This window comes from Zootoca vivipara, chromosome 17 (genome assembly GCF_963506605.1).
Source record: "Zootoca vivipara chromosome 17, rZooViv1.1, whole genome shotgun sequence".
NCBI lineage: Eukaryota > Metazoa > Chordata > Lepidosauria > Squamata > Lacertidae > Zootoca > Zootoca vivipara.
In genome coordinates this window covers 18,634,817-18,652,906 of record NC_083292.1, presented here as the reverse complement: position 1 = coordinate 18,652,906, position 18,090 = coordinate 18,634,817, and the positions used below count along the sequence as shown (strand labels likewise).

At 48.9% G+C, this 18,090-nt stretch overlaps 1 protein-coding gene across 4 annotated transcripts in view; it reads right to left on the bottom strand.

Moving 5' to 3' along the window:
• Positions 1-18,090, bottom strand: part of EMID1 (EMI domain containing 1) — a 67,003-nt gene that overhangs the window by 27,593 nt on the left and 21,320 nt on the right. For 3 of the 4 annotated variants that reach the window (XM_060269420.1, XM_060269419.1, XM_035099171.2), the window contains exons 4-8: positions 11,305-11,391; positions 7,317-7,378; positions 6,482-6,626; positions 2,137-2,190; positions 1,365-1,472 (exon numbers count right to left, since the gene is read on the bottom strand). In XM_060269420.1, coding sequence (XP_060125403.1) covers positions 1,365-1,472; positions 2,137-2,190; positions 6,482-6,626; positions 7,317-7,378; positions 11,305-11,391 — 456 coding nt within the window. The remainder of the gene's footprint in view (positions 1-1,364; positions 1,473-2,136; positions 2,191-6,481; positions 6,627-7,316; positions 7,379-11,304; positions 11,392-18,090) is intronic. The other variant, XM_060269421.1, reaches the window with a different exon arrangement.

The window sequence follows — 18,090 nt, the reverse complement described above, 5'->3', positions numbered from 1 at the left end:
AAAGTACTTAGCTAATTGGGAGCTGCTGGCCTAGTCGCTGCCGTTTCTTTGCAAGGCAAGGCAAGCTCAAAGCAACTTGCAACAACATCAAGAAAGGTTTCTTTCATCATTCGCTAACAACTGCAAGATCTATTCTAAAGGAAGCTTAAACAGCCAGATAAATGGATGGGCTGATGAGAACATCTCACAGGGATCAAGAATATGATTAAACAAATCGTTGCTAATGCATAATGAAGGTAAAGGGACCCCTGACCATTAGGTCCAGTCGTGACCGACTCTGGGGTTGCGCGCTCATCTTGCATTATTGGCTGAGGGAGCCGGCGTACAGCTTCCAGGTCATGTGGCCAGCATGACAAAGCCGCTTCTGGCGAACCAGAGCAGCGCACGGAAATGCCGTTTACCTTCCCGCTGTAGCGGTCCCTATTTATCTACTTGCACTTTGATGTGCTTTCGAATTGCTAGGTTGGCAGGAGCTGGGACCGAGCAATGGGAGCTCACCCTGTCGCGGGGATTCGAACCGGCGACCTTCTGATCAGCAAGCCCTAGGCTCTGTGGTTTAACCCACAGCGCCACCTGTGTAATAATAAAGTCTAACAAAAAAATGCATGAACGTAATCTAGAGCAGTGTTTCCCAACCTTGTGCCTCCAGATGTTTTGGGACTACAACTCCCATCATCCCTAGCTAGCAAGACCAGTGGTCAGGAATGATGGGAATTGTAGTCCGAAAACAGCTGGAGGCACAAGGTTGGGAAACAGTGATCTAGAGGATACACCCCCAGAACTAACCCAAACAATACCCCTTAAACCCTCCAGGTGTTTTGGACTGTAACAGGTGTGGGGAACCTTTTGCCCTTCAGATGTTGCAGAGACATCAACCCCAGAAAGCATGGCCAATGGCCAGGGGTAATGATGTAGTTCAGCAACATCTGGAGGGCTAAAGGTTCCCCACACCTGAACTGGGTCTGATGGGATTTGTAGTCCAAAACATCAAACTATATCCCTCCACATCAGGAATCCCCAAACTTCAGCCCTCCAGATGTTTTGGACTACAATTCCCATCTTCCCCGACCACTGGTCCTGTTAGCTAGGGATCATGGGAGTTGTAGGCCAAAACATCTGGAGGGCCACAGTTTGGTGGATGCCTGCTCCACATGATTCATTTCGAGCAGCAGAAAAAGGTCCCTGACTGATTCAACAAACAGGGCTCTCTGGAGACTTGGGAGGAGGGGGTCTCCCCCAAGGCTGCTAGCTAAGTTGTTTTTAGCTGGAAATGCAGAGGATAGAACCTGGGTCTGCCTCCATGGAAGGAGAAGGCGGAGCTGCACCTGTAGAGCAGTGGCTTGCTTCCCCAGCCTGAGGCTTACCTTGTGGTCCAGCAGGGCCTTTGACGCCAGGTACGCCTGACGGGCCGCGGATGCCAACGTCTCCTTTGGGACCCACAGGGCCTGGGGGTCCCTGCGAGGCCAGCCTCCCTGAAAAGGTTTGGAAAGGGAAGGCGGTAACAGTCAAGGAAGGTGCACATTCACAAGATCACAACATACACTGAAAGCACATAACTTAGCTTGGGAACTGTAGTTTGTTAAGGGTGCTGGGAATTGTAGCTCTCCGGTGGGGGGAAACTACAGTTCCCAGGATTCTTTTGCTGGGAAGTTGTGTGCTTCAGACATATGGAGTGGCCATAGCTAAAAAGGGATGTGTTGAGACTGAGATTCACGGCGAAGACACAGCGAGAATTTCAGTCCTTGAGAAAGCGAAAGTAAAGGGAAATTGCTTGAAGACCTCGGATTACAACAGGAAAAGAAAAGATGAATGTAAAATGAACATTTCACACAGAAATTCACAGTCTCCTTTTATCAATCGTCATCAAAGACCCTTCTTCACGCGGCCCTTCCTCAGTATGAAAATGGGCCTTTTCAGAAGTGGTTCCCCAACTTGTGCCTGACACTATTGCTACATATCTTTTGATCTTTTTTTTAGCCATCTATGGCCTTTCTGCATGGGTGGGATGTTTTGATGTCGTTTGTTTGCTTTTAAAAAAACAGAATTGTCTTTCATAATTAATTTTTAATGCTGCTTTTAATGTGTATGCATGTTTTCTTTTTCCCTTAAAATATTGTAAGTCGCTTGAGTACATACCATCCCGTCCAGGTATGGTGGTCCTCAGCCTAACTCTGGGTCCTGGAGAACCTGCTGAATACAGAGGGGGCAAGACGTTACCTGGAGCTCCTACAAGCAAGGCTATGTTAAGAGTGTAACACATGTACACCCAACACAGTGTCCCTGATCTTCCTTCTTTCAGGATCTCTGGAATGCTGCTGTTGAAAGTGCAGCAGCAGAGATCATTCAATTAGTAATCAAAACAAAATTTAAAAAATCCTTCCAGTAGCACCTTAGAGACCAACTAAGTTTGTCATTTTGTAATGTAAGGGTTAATTCTGCTCTTGTTAAAGTCAAGTGGCCAAGAGCGGGATAGGTGGAAGTGTTGCTTAGCAACTAGGCAAAGTGACATGATCTTTACTGAGGCAGCATGTGCCGTGTAGTTCTGGGCAAGTTTTCCTCTGTACGTTTGGTCAAATCTCTTTCTGCTATGTACAAGGCCTGACCTAAGTAAGAAGAAACCTCCCTGCTCCTTTCTCCTCAGATCATACACTGCTCTTTGCTCAGTAAAGTGTTATCGGGATTGCTTTTCTCTCTGTACTCCACCTGTGCTTTTTAAGTGACCCTGCTACCAGCTGCAAGGAGGCACAAGGACTTTAAACCCTAGACATGGATTCAATCAGGGGCAGAACTCACTGCTGGGATGAAAAGCCTGGAGACACACACACACACAGAGAGAGAGAGAGAGAGAGAGACAGACAGACAGACAGACAGACAGACAGACAGACAGACAGACAGACAGACAGACAGAGAAAACTAAGCCAGACCCCATTTGTACACAAAGGCAGGGAACATTCTCTTCCCCATCCCACCCTCTGCGATCCAGCAGTTTTGGAAAATGCAGCACACATCAACCCTTTGAATGATGACTCCTTCTAATTTGAACTCAGTGCTCCCATGAGGGCATGACTGGACCACGAAGAAGGAAGTGGGAGATTCAGTCACCCATAGGGTGTAGGGCAGTATATTATTATTATTAATAGTTTAGTCATGACCCGGAAAGCTGTCAGTGGACAAACACCGGCTCCCTCGGCCTGAAAGCGAGATGAGCGCTGCAACCCCATAGCCGCCTTTGACTGGACTTCACCGTCCTTGGGTCCTTTACCCTTTTTTTTACGTCTTAGGGTTGCAACGCCACAAGTTACAACTGCGCTAGAACAAGGGCCCTTTTGCCACACAACCATCTTGAAGCGAGTCTGAGGTCCCCCACCATGGAATCCTATTCAGGCAACGAAAACCCTGCATCAATGTGGGACATCCTATTTTACTTGTTATTTTGTATCATATTTACTGTTTTTAATTAGGCTTTGTAGTAATTTTGGATTATGCGGAATGCTTTATCTGAGTAGATGTAGCAACCGAGTAACTTCGTTGTTCCCGCAAGGGGACAATGACAATAAAGATATCTTATCTTACATTCTCTGCAAGGCAGAAACGCAACAGGGGAACAACAGCAGTTGTTCACGGCGCATCATGTTCAGGGTTCAGCACACCTTTCCTGTTGGGTGCAATGAATGACAAAGCGACAAGGGAAGCCCTCGCACGTGTCCCTTCCTGGAAAGAACATCTCGCCACCCTTTCTGCCCATTGTCCTTTTGCAGCTTGTGCGAAGAGGAGAGAAATATTCCATCATTAATTATTCCCGTCTTCTCCTCCCCTCTCTTCACCCAAACCAGAAACACATGTTCTGTCAGAGCGAGGGAAGGACCACTAAACCTTTCCAGCTGCAGAGAGCTCCAGCCAAAGCCAGGAAGCCTCGCCAGGCCCCGGGACAGTCCCCGTCAGCCAGCTGCTTTCAATTTTGGCCCCCTCGCCTGGTGTGCTTCTCACCAGCCCCAATGCAATGCAATGCTGGCAGCGGAATTGGGAGGAAGGAGATGGCGGGTGGTAGGAGGAGAGAGGAGGAGAGAAGAGGCTGGAGCTGATCATCAGAAGCAAAACTCCATTGTCCCTGCTTCAATCCTGGAGAAGGCAGGGCCAGTCTTAGGATGCCGCTGCCCAGTTTGTGAAAACCTCAGCCAGTTTTGCCAGCCAGCCCAAACCGAATCGCTGCAGGTCAGCTATGATTCCACAGAAAATCTACACAGAATTCTGGTTTCAAAGAATCTCAGCTTCCCCATGCTGTCCTACTTAAAAATAATAATAATAATCTAATGCATAGTTTAGTGGTTAAGAGTGTCAGCCTAGAATCCAGGAGACCAGGGTTCAAAACCCCACTCAGCTATGAAGCTCACACTAGGGTGACCTTGGGGGGTCAGTCCCTGCCTCTCAGCCTCTCAGCACATCATTTTGAGCTCCCCAGTGGAATATGAATGCAATAAATAAAATAAATAACATGTGCTTGAAAAGGCAACATGTGACACCTTTGCTAAAGCCAATGCATGGTGTGTTTGCAAAGCCTCTAGACTTTGGTCACCTCCAGACTGTCAAGTAATTTGCAGGAGCGATGGAAGTGCATCCTAGAAATTTCGGTGTGTGCTATTGAAGTGCTTCGTCCCCCTGGCAGCCAAAAAGGGCAGCCCACCTTTTTCTCTCCTCTTCTCAGCCACACCCCTTTGTCTCCTTCTCTCTCCCCCCACTCCCTTTTCTCTTTCATCTCTTCTCTTCTCCTGCACCCCTTTCCTGCATGCTTGCCACCCACATGAAATGAGGCCTAGCAGGCAATTGGGTTGCTCACCCCTCTTGAGATAAAAATGGTTGTTTTCCAGCATTGCTAAATGTCAAGGACAGTTGCCTTGAACTAGTGAGGCCTAAACCCATCCACTTCGGCTCATTCAGGGAGGAAGAAGCAAAGGATAAAAGGATACTCCCTCAGACTTTCCTCAAGTTTAGGATCCGTGCACACACACACACACACACACACACCCTCTCCGAGCAAACTAGCTTCTTGCTCCATCTTGCTTTTATTTATTAAAACATTTGCATCCTACCGTTCTGTCCCAGAACGGGAACTTCAGTGTGGCTAATGACCGTCAAAACAAGCACAAAACTCAGGTCCCAGGACCGCCAGAAAAGGACAGACAAGGCAAACAAAGAAGCTGAGGCTTCTTGATGGCCACCCACACAAAATGCACAACTACACTGTCATCTGTTAGCACATCCAGACAGCAGGGAGGCTAACAGCAGGGGGCACCAGAGATTATATCTATATTGGACTAGACCAGTGGTTCCTAAAGTTTTACAAGCTATAGCCCTCTCTTTAGCAGTTCTGACAACCCAACTACAGAAAATAATAGCATAATAAAATTTAAAAGAGTAACAATTAATTGCACATTTATTCAAAATCCAATTACAACTACAGTATTTAGTTTAATTAATTCAACAAAGGTGATGAACTCGATCCAGCAGCTTTTCAAAGTCTGGTGGTCATTTACACCTCCTGCGCCCCCTGCCTCCTAGGTAATCCCACTGACTCCCAGTGGACAGTACCACCCACTTTGAGAACCACTGGACTAGGTGACTCTTTGAGTCCCAACTCTACAATTCTACGTAGAGCCAACTAATTCTAGTTTTGGACCCTATAAGGGCAACCACTGAGATTGAGCTGGAGGAGCATCACAGATTGGCTGGACACAGAGGATGAAGGTCAGAGGGAGAAGAAGGAGCAGAATGGGAAGAGGAACTGCCAGAAGCTAAAGAGGTTACAGGGTTTAGTGAGCTGGAAGAGTCTACGGCTGAGAGAAGTCCAGAATCAGAGGCAGATGTTGACGCAGGAGGGGAGGGAAGCCAAGAGGCAGAGACAAGTGAGGCTGGTGTTTCCCCCTCCTGCTGTGACAATCCCCACTCCTCCTGGTCTCCCAGAACCAGAAGAGGTATGTTCAGGGAGGAGCAGAGACAAGCACGCCGGCGTAGTCTCAGATTGCTTGGGAAGGACCTGAGGATGGAGGAGATTTAGGCAACTGTGGAAAGGCGGAGACATTCAGCCTCCACAACTGCCTACCCAGAAGAGTTGCTGTGCTGATTAGGCCTCGCTCCCTGGAACAGGTCTCGTTTCATCTAATAAAGAGTTAACTTCACTTACTCCGTGTGATTTAATGCCGGGTTGCTCCCTGGCAGGTAGGAAGCCGCTAGGCAGGGCCACCCCCTGGACTGCTTGTATGTAAGAAGGCAGGCAGGTGAGAGCTGGCAGCGGCCAGACTGAGGTTCATGGGGCATTGCCCCATCAGGCCTGCCAGAGTCTAAAGGCATGAAGGAAGTGTTGGAGCTAACCAGACAAGGAATTCACAGGCGGGGTCACCACTGAACAGGCCTCGTCTCCTGTGCCCACCCTGCCACACCCCAGATGACCACTGGAGATCCACTGCCTCCCTCCTTCCTTGCTTACCTTTTGCGCTTTCATCCCCAGGGCTCCCCTGAGCAGCCAGGGAGCCCCACAGGGCCACGGAATCAGGAGAGTCGCCTCCCTTAGGAGGAAGCCGTCTGCCGGGCACCAGAGAGGGCACAGATTCAGCTGCAGAGAGGGTCGCTACCTGAAGACAAGGGGAAACATCTCCAGCAAAAGCAGGCAATAGGTCTTCACCCCTGACGCATGCACAAGCAGGGAGACACAGGTCCAGAAGTAGCATGGTGGCGGTGGGGGCAAGGAGAGAGTGACCACTGGGTGGTTGAGTATGTGAGGGTTGTGTGTTCAGATCAGTATGCTAGCTATATTGGCTATCGTATGTGATTAGGAAGGCAAGAAGGCATCCTTTTCATTCCACTCTGTGTCCCCCACATGCAGAGCTGTTTCTCTTCTGATGCAGTTGGTCTTTGATGAAATTGCATAACTTTTTTTTTTTTTACATTTACATGCCGCTTGATTGAACTAAGACCTCTAAGCTGATTACAAGAAATATTAAAATTATCAATTAAGGAACAGCTAAAAACAAGGAAAAGCATCTGGGGGGGGGAATTAACGGCGAACAACATTAACATTCATGTGTCTGGAGAGGCTTGCCTAAACAAAAACAAAATAAGCAGGCACCAGGAGAAAAAAAATACAATGAAGGCACCTGTCTGATATCAATAGGCAGGGAGTTCCAAAGCTGCCACACTGAAATAACGATTTCTGACACGGCTGGAGAGGTGGAGGAGAGGTATTGGATAAAGCAGCCCACCTGAGACTTCCCAACCCCTCTGTCCCTTCAAGAGTATATAAAATTATATTGAAAGAGACTGACCTTTGCTTCTAAGAAGTTGACCCTCTCCAGCAGCTCTGAGAGTTTGCTGCAGTTTAAACAACCTGGGGAATCAGGTGAGACAGGGAGAAGTTAAAACGGGCAGTTAACGTTTATTTATTTTTGGTGGCCCGGAGGCCACCTTTGCCCTTGGTTAATTCTCTAAGGACCACATGCCATCAGTGGGTGCGGCCACCCCACTCTCACACACCCCTGCATCTCCAGGTAGGACCGGCAAACATCCTCTCTCTGAAACCCTGGAAAGCCACTGCCAGTCAGTGCAGGCAATGCTAAGCTAGATGGACCAATGGCCTGACAGGGTAAAATGCAGCTTCCTAGGCTCCTGTTTAATCCAACCCTTTACTCAGCAGAAGGAATCTTAACTTGTTTTTTAAGGAGAAGGGCCACCTAGCTCAGAGGTAGAGGATCTGCTTTGCATTCGGAAGGTCTCAGGCTCATCCCCCAAAAGGCATCTCCAGCTAGACCTGGGAGAGACTCCTTCCTGAAACCCTGGAAAGCCGCTGCTCCCGGTCACTATAGGGCAGGCATAGGCAACCTTGGCTCTCCAGATGTTTTGGAACTACAACTCCCATGATCTCTAGCTAACAGGGCCAGTGGTCAGGGATCATGGGAGTTGTAGTTCCAAAATATCTGGAGAGCCAAGGTTGCCTATGCCTGCTGTAGGGCAACACTGAGCTTGGTGGACCAATGGGCCTGCTGCCTATATTTCCAGAAGGTACAGGAACTGGCTTTGTGAGCAGAAGGTCCCAGATTCAACCCCCCAGCAGAAGGTCCCAGATTCCCTTTGTGAGCAGGTCCCTTTGTGAGCAGAAGGTCCCAGATTCAACCCCTCCAGGTACGGCTGGGAGGGACCGGTGGGTGTTGTAGTACAAAGTCTCTTCTATACCCAATAGGTCCCAGCAGAAAGTTTCTCCTGCTGGTTCCAAAGATCTCAGAAGCCTGATGCACAGTATCTCTGACCAGGGCTTGCAAGTGCGGCTTCTCCTGTAGCCTCCCTGTTGAGATATGACTGGCACCAACTGCCTGTGCTTTCCAGAAACAATTGAAGACGTTTTGTTTTTATTATGTATTTTGTGTGTGTTTTTATGTTGTGAACTGCCCTGAGTTCCACGGGTATAGCACAATATACAATTTATTATTATTATTATTATTACAGCCGTACCTTGGAAGTCGAACAGAATCCGTTCCAGAAGTCCGTTCGACTTCCAAAATGTTCGGAAACCAAGGCGTGGTTTCCGATTGACTGCAGGAAGCTCCTGCAGCCAATCGGAAACCACAGAAGTTGTGTCGGAAGTTCGGGTTCCAAAGAACGTTCACAAACCGGAACACTCACTTCTGGGTTTGTGGCGTTCGGGAGCCAAATTGTTCGAGTCGCAAGGCATTCAACTTCCGAGGTACAGCTGTATTACTGCTTTCCCAGCTGGATAAATGGGTCTTTGTGCTGAGTGTCTATTTTGCATTGTTTAAGTTTTGTCTTAAATATAGAGGCTGTTCTTTTGTGCTTTCCACTGTTTCCCGCTGTTCCCCCACACACACACACACATTGCCTTGAGGCCATTGTGTGGAAGATGATTATTAATAATGATCGATGATGATGTCTGAGTGGGCACCAGGTTGGGGAAGGCAAATTTACACTACTGCGAAAGCAGTGCCAGAGGGACAACCGGGAATTTCTCATCCTGCAAAGGGGCGCCAGCACTCTGCCAAGGCAGCTCAGCCAATTCCCACACTGGGCAGATTAGTGCCTTGCATTGTAGAACCAATTCTATTAGCCCCCTGGTGAGGTGCTGCAACCGTGACAAATATCCCTGCTGCCCTTATTGGAGGGGAGTGGAAAGAGCAGGATTTTTCACTCATCGCTAAGATCCAACTAATGGGAATCTGAACTGCATACACACAGAGACCTTGGAACAAGCAAGTAAGAGCTGAAAGCCATGAAAGAAATCTCAAACGCTCTATACCCAACACAGACCCAGTGCTGGTATAGTGGTTAGAGCAGGGGTCTCCAAACTACGGCCCGGGGGCCGGATGCGGCCCAATTGGCCTGCCAATCCGGCCCGCGACGACCCCCGCCGCCCGCCGCCGCCCGCTCTTACGGCGCGCAGCGTGGCAGCGCTCTTCCGGGTCGGGAAAAAAGCGCCGAAAATCCTTTGTGCGCATGCGTATGGGCCTCTCCCGACCCGGAAGAGGTCATTTCTGGTGCACTTCTGGGTCGGGGGAGGCCCATACGCATGCGCACAACGGATTTTCGGCGCTTTTTCCACCCTGGAAGTGCGCCGCCGTGCCAGTAAGCGCCCGTGCGCATGCGCACGGGCGCGCACTCCCCCGCCCGCCGGCCCACACAGGCGCACGCTCCCCCGTCCTCCGGCCCACCGCGCGATCGGCGCGGTGGGAACCGGCCCAAACGCCGGTAAGTCTGGGGACCCCTGGGTTAGAGTGTTGGACTAGGAGCTGGGAGACCGGGGTTCAAATCACCCGCTTGGCCATGAAGCTCACTGTGCTCTCAGCCTAACCTCCCTCGCCATTTCTGTGGTCTGCCCAAAATGCCAAGATCGAAGGGGAGGAAAGCAATGGTGCAGTTTGGGTAGGACAACATACACCAGCCCAAGGGCAAGGGCGCTCTGCTTAAAAACCCTTGGGGAAGGTCTCCTGGAGGAAAAAGCTCTCGGTGGCTACTAGGCAGAACAGCTACTGGTATGCTCTGCCTCCACAGTCGGAGGCAGCGATGCTTCTGAATACTGGTTGCTGGAAGCCACAGGAGGGGAGAGGGTTGCTCTAGTAATAATAATAATAATAATAATAATAATAATAATAATAATAATAATAATAATAATTTATACCCCGCCCTTCCCAGTCAAGACCAGGCTCAGGGCGGCTAACAACAAATATCAACACAAGTATAAAAGAAACAATTCAGTTAAAACGCAGATTAATACAATGTTAAAATTCAATTTTAAAATTAAAAATCTACGAATAAGATAAAACCATTATGAAATAAAACCTTAGGTAACCGTGGGGTCAGACTGCGAAACGGAACAGCTCTGTCTTGCAGGCCCCACGAAAAGATGACAAATCCCGCAGGGCCCTAGTCTCCTGGGACAGAGCGTTCCACCAGGTCGGGGCCAGTACTGAGAAGGCCCTGGCCCTGGTCGAGGCCAGCCTAACCACCTTGTGACTCAGGATCTCCAATATGTTATTTGTGGACCTTAATGTCCTCTGTGGGTCATACCGGGAGAGGCAGTCCCGTAGGTATGAGGGTTCTGAGCCGCATAAGGCTTTAAAGGTCAAAACCAGCACCTTAAACCTGATCCTGTACTCCACCGGGAGCCAGTGCAGTTGGTAAAGCACTGGATGAATGTGATCCCGCGGCTGGGACCCCGTAAGGAGCCTCGCCGCAGCATTCCGCACCCGATGGAGTTTGTGGGTCAGTTTCGAGGGCAGCCCCACGTAGAGCGAGTTACAATAATCAAGCCTAGAGGTGACCATCGCATGGATCTAGGGCAGGGGTCGGCAAGGTTTACCGGCCGTGGGCCAGATCACTCCCACAGAGATTGTCTGTGGGCCAGACTGAAGCAGCGTGATGCTGGAAATTGCGCCTGCACATGTCCGCAACGCCGGAAATTGCCGGAAATTGTGATTTTCGGTGTCTTGACATGTGCAGACGTGATTTCTGGTATCTGCACATTCACAGATGCCATTTCCGGCACCACTCAGCGAGTCCCCGCGCTGCGCTGGTTTAACACAGCGCGCGGGGGACTCGCCGAGCAGGCAGCTCGGCTTGGGGGCGGTTCATGGGCCGGTAAAATGGTATTTGTGGGCCGCATCCGGCCCATGGGCCTCACGTTGCTGACCCCTGCTCTAGGGCTTTGGTCCTGCTTGATGGTTTCCCACTGAGGTGGCCGCTGTGAGCACAGGATGCTGAGCCATTGGCCTGACCCTGCAGGACTCGTCTTGGGTCCTCAACCCTCACCAGAATAAGCTGCAGGCTGGGCTGGCAGTCTGCGCAAAGGGGCGGCCCCATGAGCAGCGTCCTGAGGATCCTGGTAGCCAGCAGTCTCTGAAAAGGAAGAAAAAGACAGGGGAGAATTGTTTAGGGTTGCGACAGGGAACCTATTTCAGACCGAGGGCCAGATCGGAGCTCACCCAAACTTAAGCACACTTAAAAAATACACATGCCACATTGTTGAGTTGTTTGACCCTAAGCTAGGCACTGTTCTTCCCACCAAGCATTTAAACAATTGTGGCTTTTGCCAAAGAAACCCGGGAGCTATTGTTAAGAGTGGTCTGGAGGCCACAAGTTCCATTCCCAGAACTATAGTTCCCAGATCTCTGCTTAACCACTCTGGGAACTGTAGTTCTGTGAGGGGAGCAGGGGTCTCCGATCAACTCTCAGCGCCCTTAACATGCTACAGTTCCCAGAATCCTTTAAGGGAAGCCACGGCTGTTTAAGGAGTTATGCTGGTGCTTTAAATACCGTGTGGGCAGAATTATAGGGACAGAACTACCCAAACTGAACAGAAAATTATTCATGTATGCGACTACGGCAGCAAGAATGTTACTTGCCCAAAAATGGAAAGAAGAAGAAGAAGTTCCAGCGAAAGAAGAACGGATACAAAAAACTTGAATATGCTGAAATGGCGAAACTTACTGGAAAAATAAGAAATCAAGAGAGCAAACTTTTTATAAAAGCATGGAAATGGTTTATTGAACATTTACCAAAAAAAACCACAAACAAAGTCCAAACAAACTGTAAACAGGTAAGAACATTGGCAGGATTATTTTAATAACCTGCAGTTTTATAAGAGTATATATTTAAAGCAGATGAATAAATCATAGAATCATAGAGTTGGAAGAGACCACAAGGGCCATCCAGTCCAACCCCCTGCCAAGCAGGAAACACCATCAAAGCATTCCTGACAGATGGCTGTCAAGCCTCTGCTTAAAGACCTCCAAAGAAGGAGACTCCACCACACTCCTTGGTAGCAAATTCCACTGCCGAACAGCTCTTACTGTCAGGAAGTTCTTCCTAATGTTTAGGTGGAATCTTCTTTCTTGTAGTTTGAATCCATTGCTCCATGTCCGCTTCTCTGGAGCAGCAAAAAACAACCTTTCTCCCTCCTCTATATGACATCCTTTTATATATTTGAACATGGCATATCACCCCTTAACCTTCTCTTCTCCAGGCTAAACATACCCAGCTCCCTAAGCCGTTCCTCATAAGGCATCGTTTCCAGGCCTTTGACCATTGAGTAAGTTAAGTTGATTTGGAATATGCAGATTTTTTTTTTAAAAAAAAATGTAAGGAAAGAGGGGGGGAGGAAGTCGCGTTTCAAAATGTTAAAATGATAATAAAATTATTGAAATGTATAAAATTGAAAATCATAAACAAAAACTAAACATAAATAAATAAACACAGTGTGGATGTAGCCACAGGGCTGTCGCACGCCACTATCAGAGACAGTTTGTAGCGCAATCCTAACCCCAGTTGCTCAGATGTAAGCCCTGTTGGATTCAGTGGGGCTTGTTCCTGGGGGAGGTGGGGTTAGGCCAGCAGCTGTATGAGAACCTCTGAATGAGGTTCCTGTTGGCATGTGAAGTCACTGAGGAAATCCGCTGTCTGAATCACTTGGAGCTGCAGTTGGCTTCCTCCAGGTGGGGGTCTGTCTCCTACACTGGTCCGGAGGGCTGGCTTCCCATGCTGGGATGGGGTGGGAAAGGAACGGGATTGCTGTCTGGTTCGTCTCTCTGAGCCAAGCTTGCATCCCCAACTCTGCTAGGTAACAAAGCCTTTCTGCTGTTTCAGATCCCCAGGAGGAAAAGTATTCCTAGGGGGGTTTCCGTGGAGTTAGCCCGGCCAGGGAATTTGGAAATTCCCCCAAACCCTGATCACACAGTGGAAGGTAAAAGGTAAAGGGACTCCTGGACGGTTAAGTCCAGTCAAAGGCGACTATAGGGTTTTGTAGCGCTCATCTCCCTTTCAGGCCAAGGGAGCCGGTGTTTGTCCACAGACAGCTTTCCACGTCATGTGGCCAGCAGGACTAAACCGCTTCTGCCGCAACAGGACACCGTGACGGAAGCCAGAGTGCATGGAAATGCCGTTTACCTTCCCGCCACAGTGGTACCTATTTATCTACTTGCACTGATGTGCTTTTGAACTGCTAGGTTGGTAGGAGGTGGTGCAGAGCAACGGGAGCTCACTCCATCACGGGGATTCGAACCGCTGACCTTCTGATTGGCAAGCCCAAGAGGATCAGTGGTTTAGACCACAGAGCCACCTGCCACAGGAGAAGGGCCGTTGCTTAGGGGCAGAACTGCTGCCAGTCAGTACAGATAGCACTGAGCGACATTGGCCAAAGGAGAAAGGCTGTAGCTCTGTGGTAGAGAATCTGCTTTGCAGGCAGAAGGTCTCCAGTTGAATCGCAGATACCTCCAGGTATCGCTGGGAATGTCCCTGGAGAGCTACTGCCAGTCAGTGTAGACAGCACTGAGCTAGATGGGCTGATAGTCTGGTTTGGTACAAGGCTGCTTCTTATGTTCCTATTTAATGCAACCCTTTATTTACAATGCCGAGGACTAGAAACTTAACCTTTTTTAAGGGGAAGGGCCATAGCTCAGAGGAAGAGCACCTGCTTGCATGCCTCTGCTCTGCTTGCAAGCTGGCCCAGCCATAGCTGGAAATGAAGCATCAGATCAGATGGGTCTTAGGACTGAAGTCACCAGAGCTCTTTTCATTCTGTCCATAGCTACTATTTTTTTAATAAAAAAACCCAACAACAACTTGTTGGTCCTTAATACAAAAGTGTGGGGGCCACCTCTAAGCAACTTACGGAATAATTAAGAGCCAAAGGCATAGCATAAAGGAGAAAGCCCCAGGACACGGGTGGCGCTGTGGGCTAAACCACTGAGCCTAGGGCTTGCTGATCAGAAGGTCGGCGGTTCGAATCCCTGTGACGGGGTGAGCTCCCGTTGCTTGGTCCCAGCTCCTGCCAACCTAGCAGTTCGAAAGCACATCAAAGTGCAAGTAGATAAATAGGAACCGCTACAGCGGGAAGGTAAACGGCGTTTCCATGTGCTGCTCTGGTTTGCCAGAAGCGGCTTTGTCATGCTGGCCACATGACCTGGAAGCTGTACGCCGGCTCCCTCGGCCAATAACACGAGATGAGCGTGCAACCCCAGAGTCGGTCACGACTGGACCTAATGGTCAGGGGTCCCTTTACCTTTACCTTTAAAGGAGAAATCAGGACCTAAGCATACTGCCTCCAACAGTGGAAAGTACAGAACACATCAATAAGAGTTAGTAGCTGTTGACAGCCTTATTCGATAGTGTTTCTTTTTTATTGTACAGGCAACCCCCTGTTTACGCACCTTCAATATCTGCATAAAGATGTCACTGAAATGCCACCAAAAGAGCGTGACAGGGGTTTTGCAGGATTTTCCAATGGGTTTCAATTATATGCAATTTCACATAACCCCCTGCATAAACGGGGGGGGGCACCTGTAATTATCTGTATGTTTTTTACAGAGATCTAACAGCTAATACTGGGTGGGAAATCATTAAAAAAACCCAATTAAACATTAACAGAATTAAAACTAACCATCCAACTAGAATACTCATTATATATATATATATATATATATATATATATATATATATATATATATACATACATACATACACACACACACACATACATACATACATACACACACACAGGAGAGAGAGAGAGAGAGAGAGAGAGAGAGAGAGAGAGAGAGAGAGAGAGAGAGAGAGAGAGAGGTACCTCAGTTTAAGAACAGCCCTGTTTACGAACTATTCGGTATAAGAATGAACTTTACCTTGGTCTACAAATGGAAGCCGAACGGTGGAAGGGCACCGGCGTCGGGAGACCTCATTAGCGAAAGCGCGCCTCGGTTTAAGAATGGCTTTGGTTTAAGAACGGACTTCCAAAACAGATTAAGTTCGTAAATCGAGGTACCACTGTGTGTGTGTTGGCTGGTTGGTTAGTTTTAATTCTATTAATGTTTAATTGGTTTTTAATGACAACCCCCCCACACACACATTTTTAGCTGTTATTATTTTATCTGTATGCTGCCTTGAGTCCCTGTTAGGGGGAAAGGCAGGGTGGGGATAAACGATAATAATTATCCTTCACAAATTTGTCTAATCCAGGCATCCCCAAACTGTGGCCCTCCAGATGTTTTGGCCTACAACTCCCATGATCCCTAGCTAACAGGAGCAGTGGTCGGGGATGATGGGAATTGTAGTCCAAAACATCTGGAGGGCCGAAGTTTGGGGATGCCTGGTCTAATCTTTTGTTAAAGCCTTTCAAGTTTGTTGGTCATTACTGCCTCTTGTGGGTGGGAGTGAATCCCATAGTAGTTGAACCGCTAGTTTGATTATCTGCTGATAGGAGAAGCATTCTTCAGCCTCCCAGTACTTATTTGGGGGCACGCTGTGCTATATACCCTGAGACAAGGTTGTCTCCATAAGGCTGTCGCAACTGGGTGGTCAGAAGGATTTCACCATCACTCCTGCCTTGTCCCCACCCACTCACCCCATCCTGATTTCAAGTCACACCAGGTCAGGGCGTCATCAGCCGTCCCAACCAATAAGGGAACACGTTGATCTCTCGATGGCTCATTGTGAGACCACCCTGAGGACCACATCTCCCCTTTCCCCTTAATCTGAACTGGAAGGCATTTGGCAATGTAAATATTTGCTTTGAAAGGAGGGGAATGGAAGAGAAAGGAGGGCGGCTGTTTGTGCAGATCACAGGCATGAAGCGATGCAGCTGGCAAGATAGAAAAAGGAAGCAGTGAGAAATCTCTAGGCTTCTAGGGGTGCGGATTACTGGGGGGGCACTAAGAAGTAAGGGGTGACAGGGGGCGAAAATGACCATCAGTCCAGTTTGTTTAAACTGGTATCACTAGATCAAGTTCACCAATTAAACTAAATACAGTGGAACCTCGGTTTTCGAACGTAATCCGTTCTGGAAGTCCGTTTGACTACCGAAATGTTCGAAAACCAAAAATCAAAGGGCTGTCGGCAAAGTGAAAATGGAAAAACGTGCCGTGGAAGCCGTTCAACTTCCGAGGTACGTTCGAAAACGGAAACGTTCACTTCCGGGTTTTCAGCGTTCGGTTTCCAAAACGTTCGGCAGCCGAGACGTTCGAAAACCGAGTTTCAATTGGATTTGGGGGGGGGAAATGTTCAACTAATTGTTCCTGTTTTGAATTTTATTCTGCAATTATCTTCCTCAGTGGGTCGTGCAAACTGCTATTCTGAATAATGCTTTTTGTAAGGTAAGGGGCACTGGGGATGAGTTTATGGGGGGAAGTTTAGGATCCACTAGGTGTTCCAATGGGGTTCCCCTAAGCAGGACCTAAGCACTACAGCCGGTTTCCCCACTTGTGATTTGCAGCAACTGGTATTTAGAAGCATTACTGCCCCTGACCGAGGGGGCAGAGTATAGCCATTGCAGTTAAATAGCCCTCATAGCCTTATCTTCCGCCATAAATTTGTCTAATCCTCTTTTGAAGCCTCCCAAGTTGGCCGCCATCACTACCCCTGGTGGGAGTGAGTCCCATCATCTTAATTATATGCTGCATGAAGAAATTCTTCCTTTTGCCTGTCTTCAATTTTCCAACATTCAGCTCCATTGAATGCTGCTTTCCTAGTATTTTAAGTGGGGGGCTTTTTCTGTCCACTTACTCCAAGCCATGCACTATTTTAAATATCACTATTTTGTTCCTCCCTTCATGGGCGTACCCAGGATCAAAACTAGGGGAGGCAAGGGGAGGGGCCAAGGCACGGAAGGGGAGGGGCCACAAAGTGGGCGGGAACAGCGAACTCGCGCTCCGCCGGGCTGTGCCCCTCCCTAGAAGCAGGGCTGGTGGGCGGAGGCGGAGCCCAGCCCAGCGGAGCGCGAGTTCAGCGTTCCCGCCCGCCGCGCCGCGCTCCCTGGTTCCCCGCCGCGCTTGGCCTTGCCTGAGGGCGCGCTGGGGAGCTGGAGGGAGGGTGCGGCGCGGTGCGGCGGGAATGGCGAACTCGCGCTCCGCCGGGCTGTGCTCCGCCTCTGCCCACCAGCCCTGCTTCTAGAGTAGGGCAGCTGCCCTAACTTGCCGAATGGTGGGTACGCCCTTGCCTCCCTTACTCTCTTTTCCCCCTAAACTGAAAAGGAAGTTTAGTTCCTGGATAGATAAGCTACAATTAACTGGAACACACAAAGGCATGGTAGCTCTCCCTTCTAATTATTTGTTTACACATTTGTTTGGTTGATAAAACCTGCATCCTGTTTTTCTACTAGACTCCTTCAAGTAGCTCCCAAGCTAACTGAAAATGCAAGGAATATACAAAAGGTCACCCCTTTCCTTGCATGACTCCCTCTCACGATCAGCCCTGTTCTCATTTCACACTCAAGTTTCCAGACCTCATGATCACAGAGGCTAGGTGCCAAGGAATCAAATGCAGGGACAAAATAACCTGGGAGAAGACTTGCCAGGAGCAGGTAAGAGTTACGTGTCGTGGCGTTTAAGCCATTTGTTGGGAGCATGGTGATGTCTAACCTGAATATGGAGAGGGGGTTCCAAATTGTAATAATAAGGAATGGGAAGAAATGTGGCATGCTTTATTGCGGGGGGGGGGGGGTCAAACGTGGCTCCCAAGTCTCTCTTTCAGGCCCTCAGGGCCTTACCCATACCATCCCCTTCTCTTGTCACACTTATCCCCCCAGACCACACCTCTCACTAGCACTGC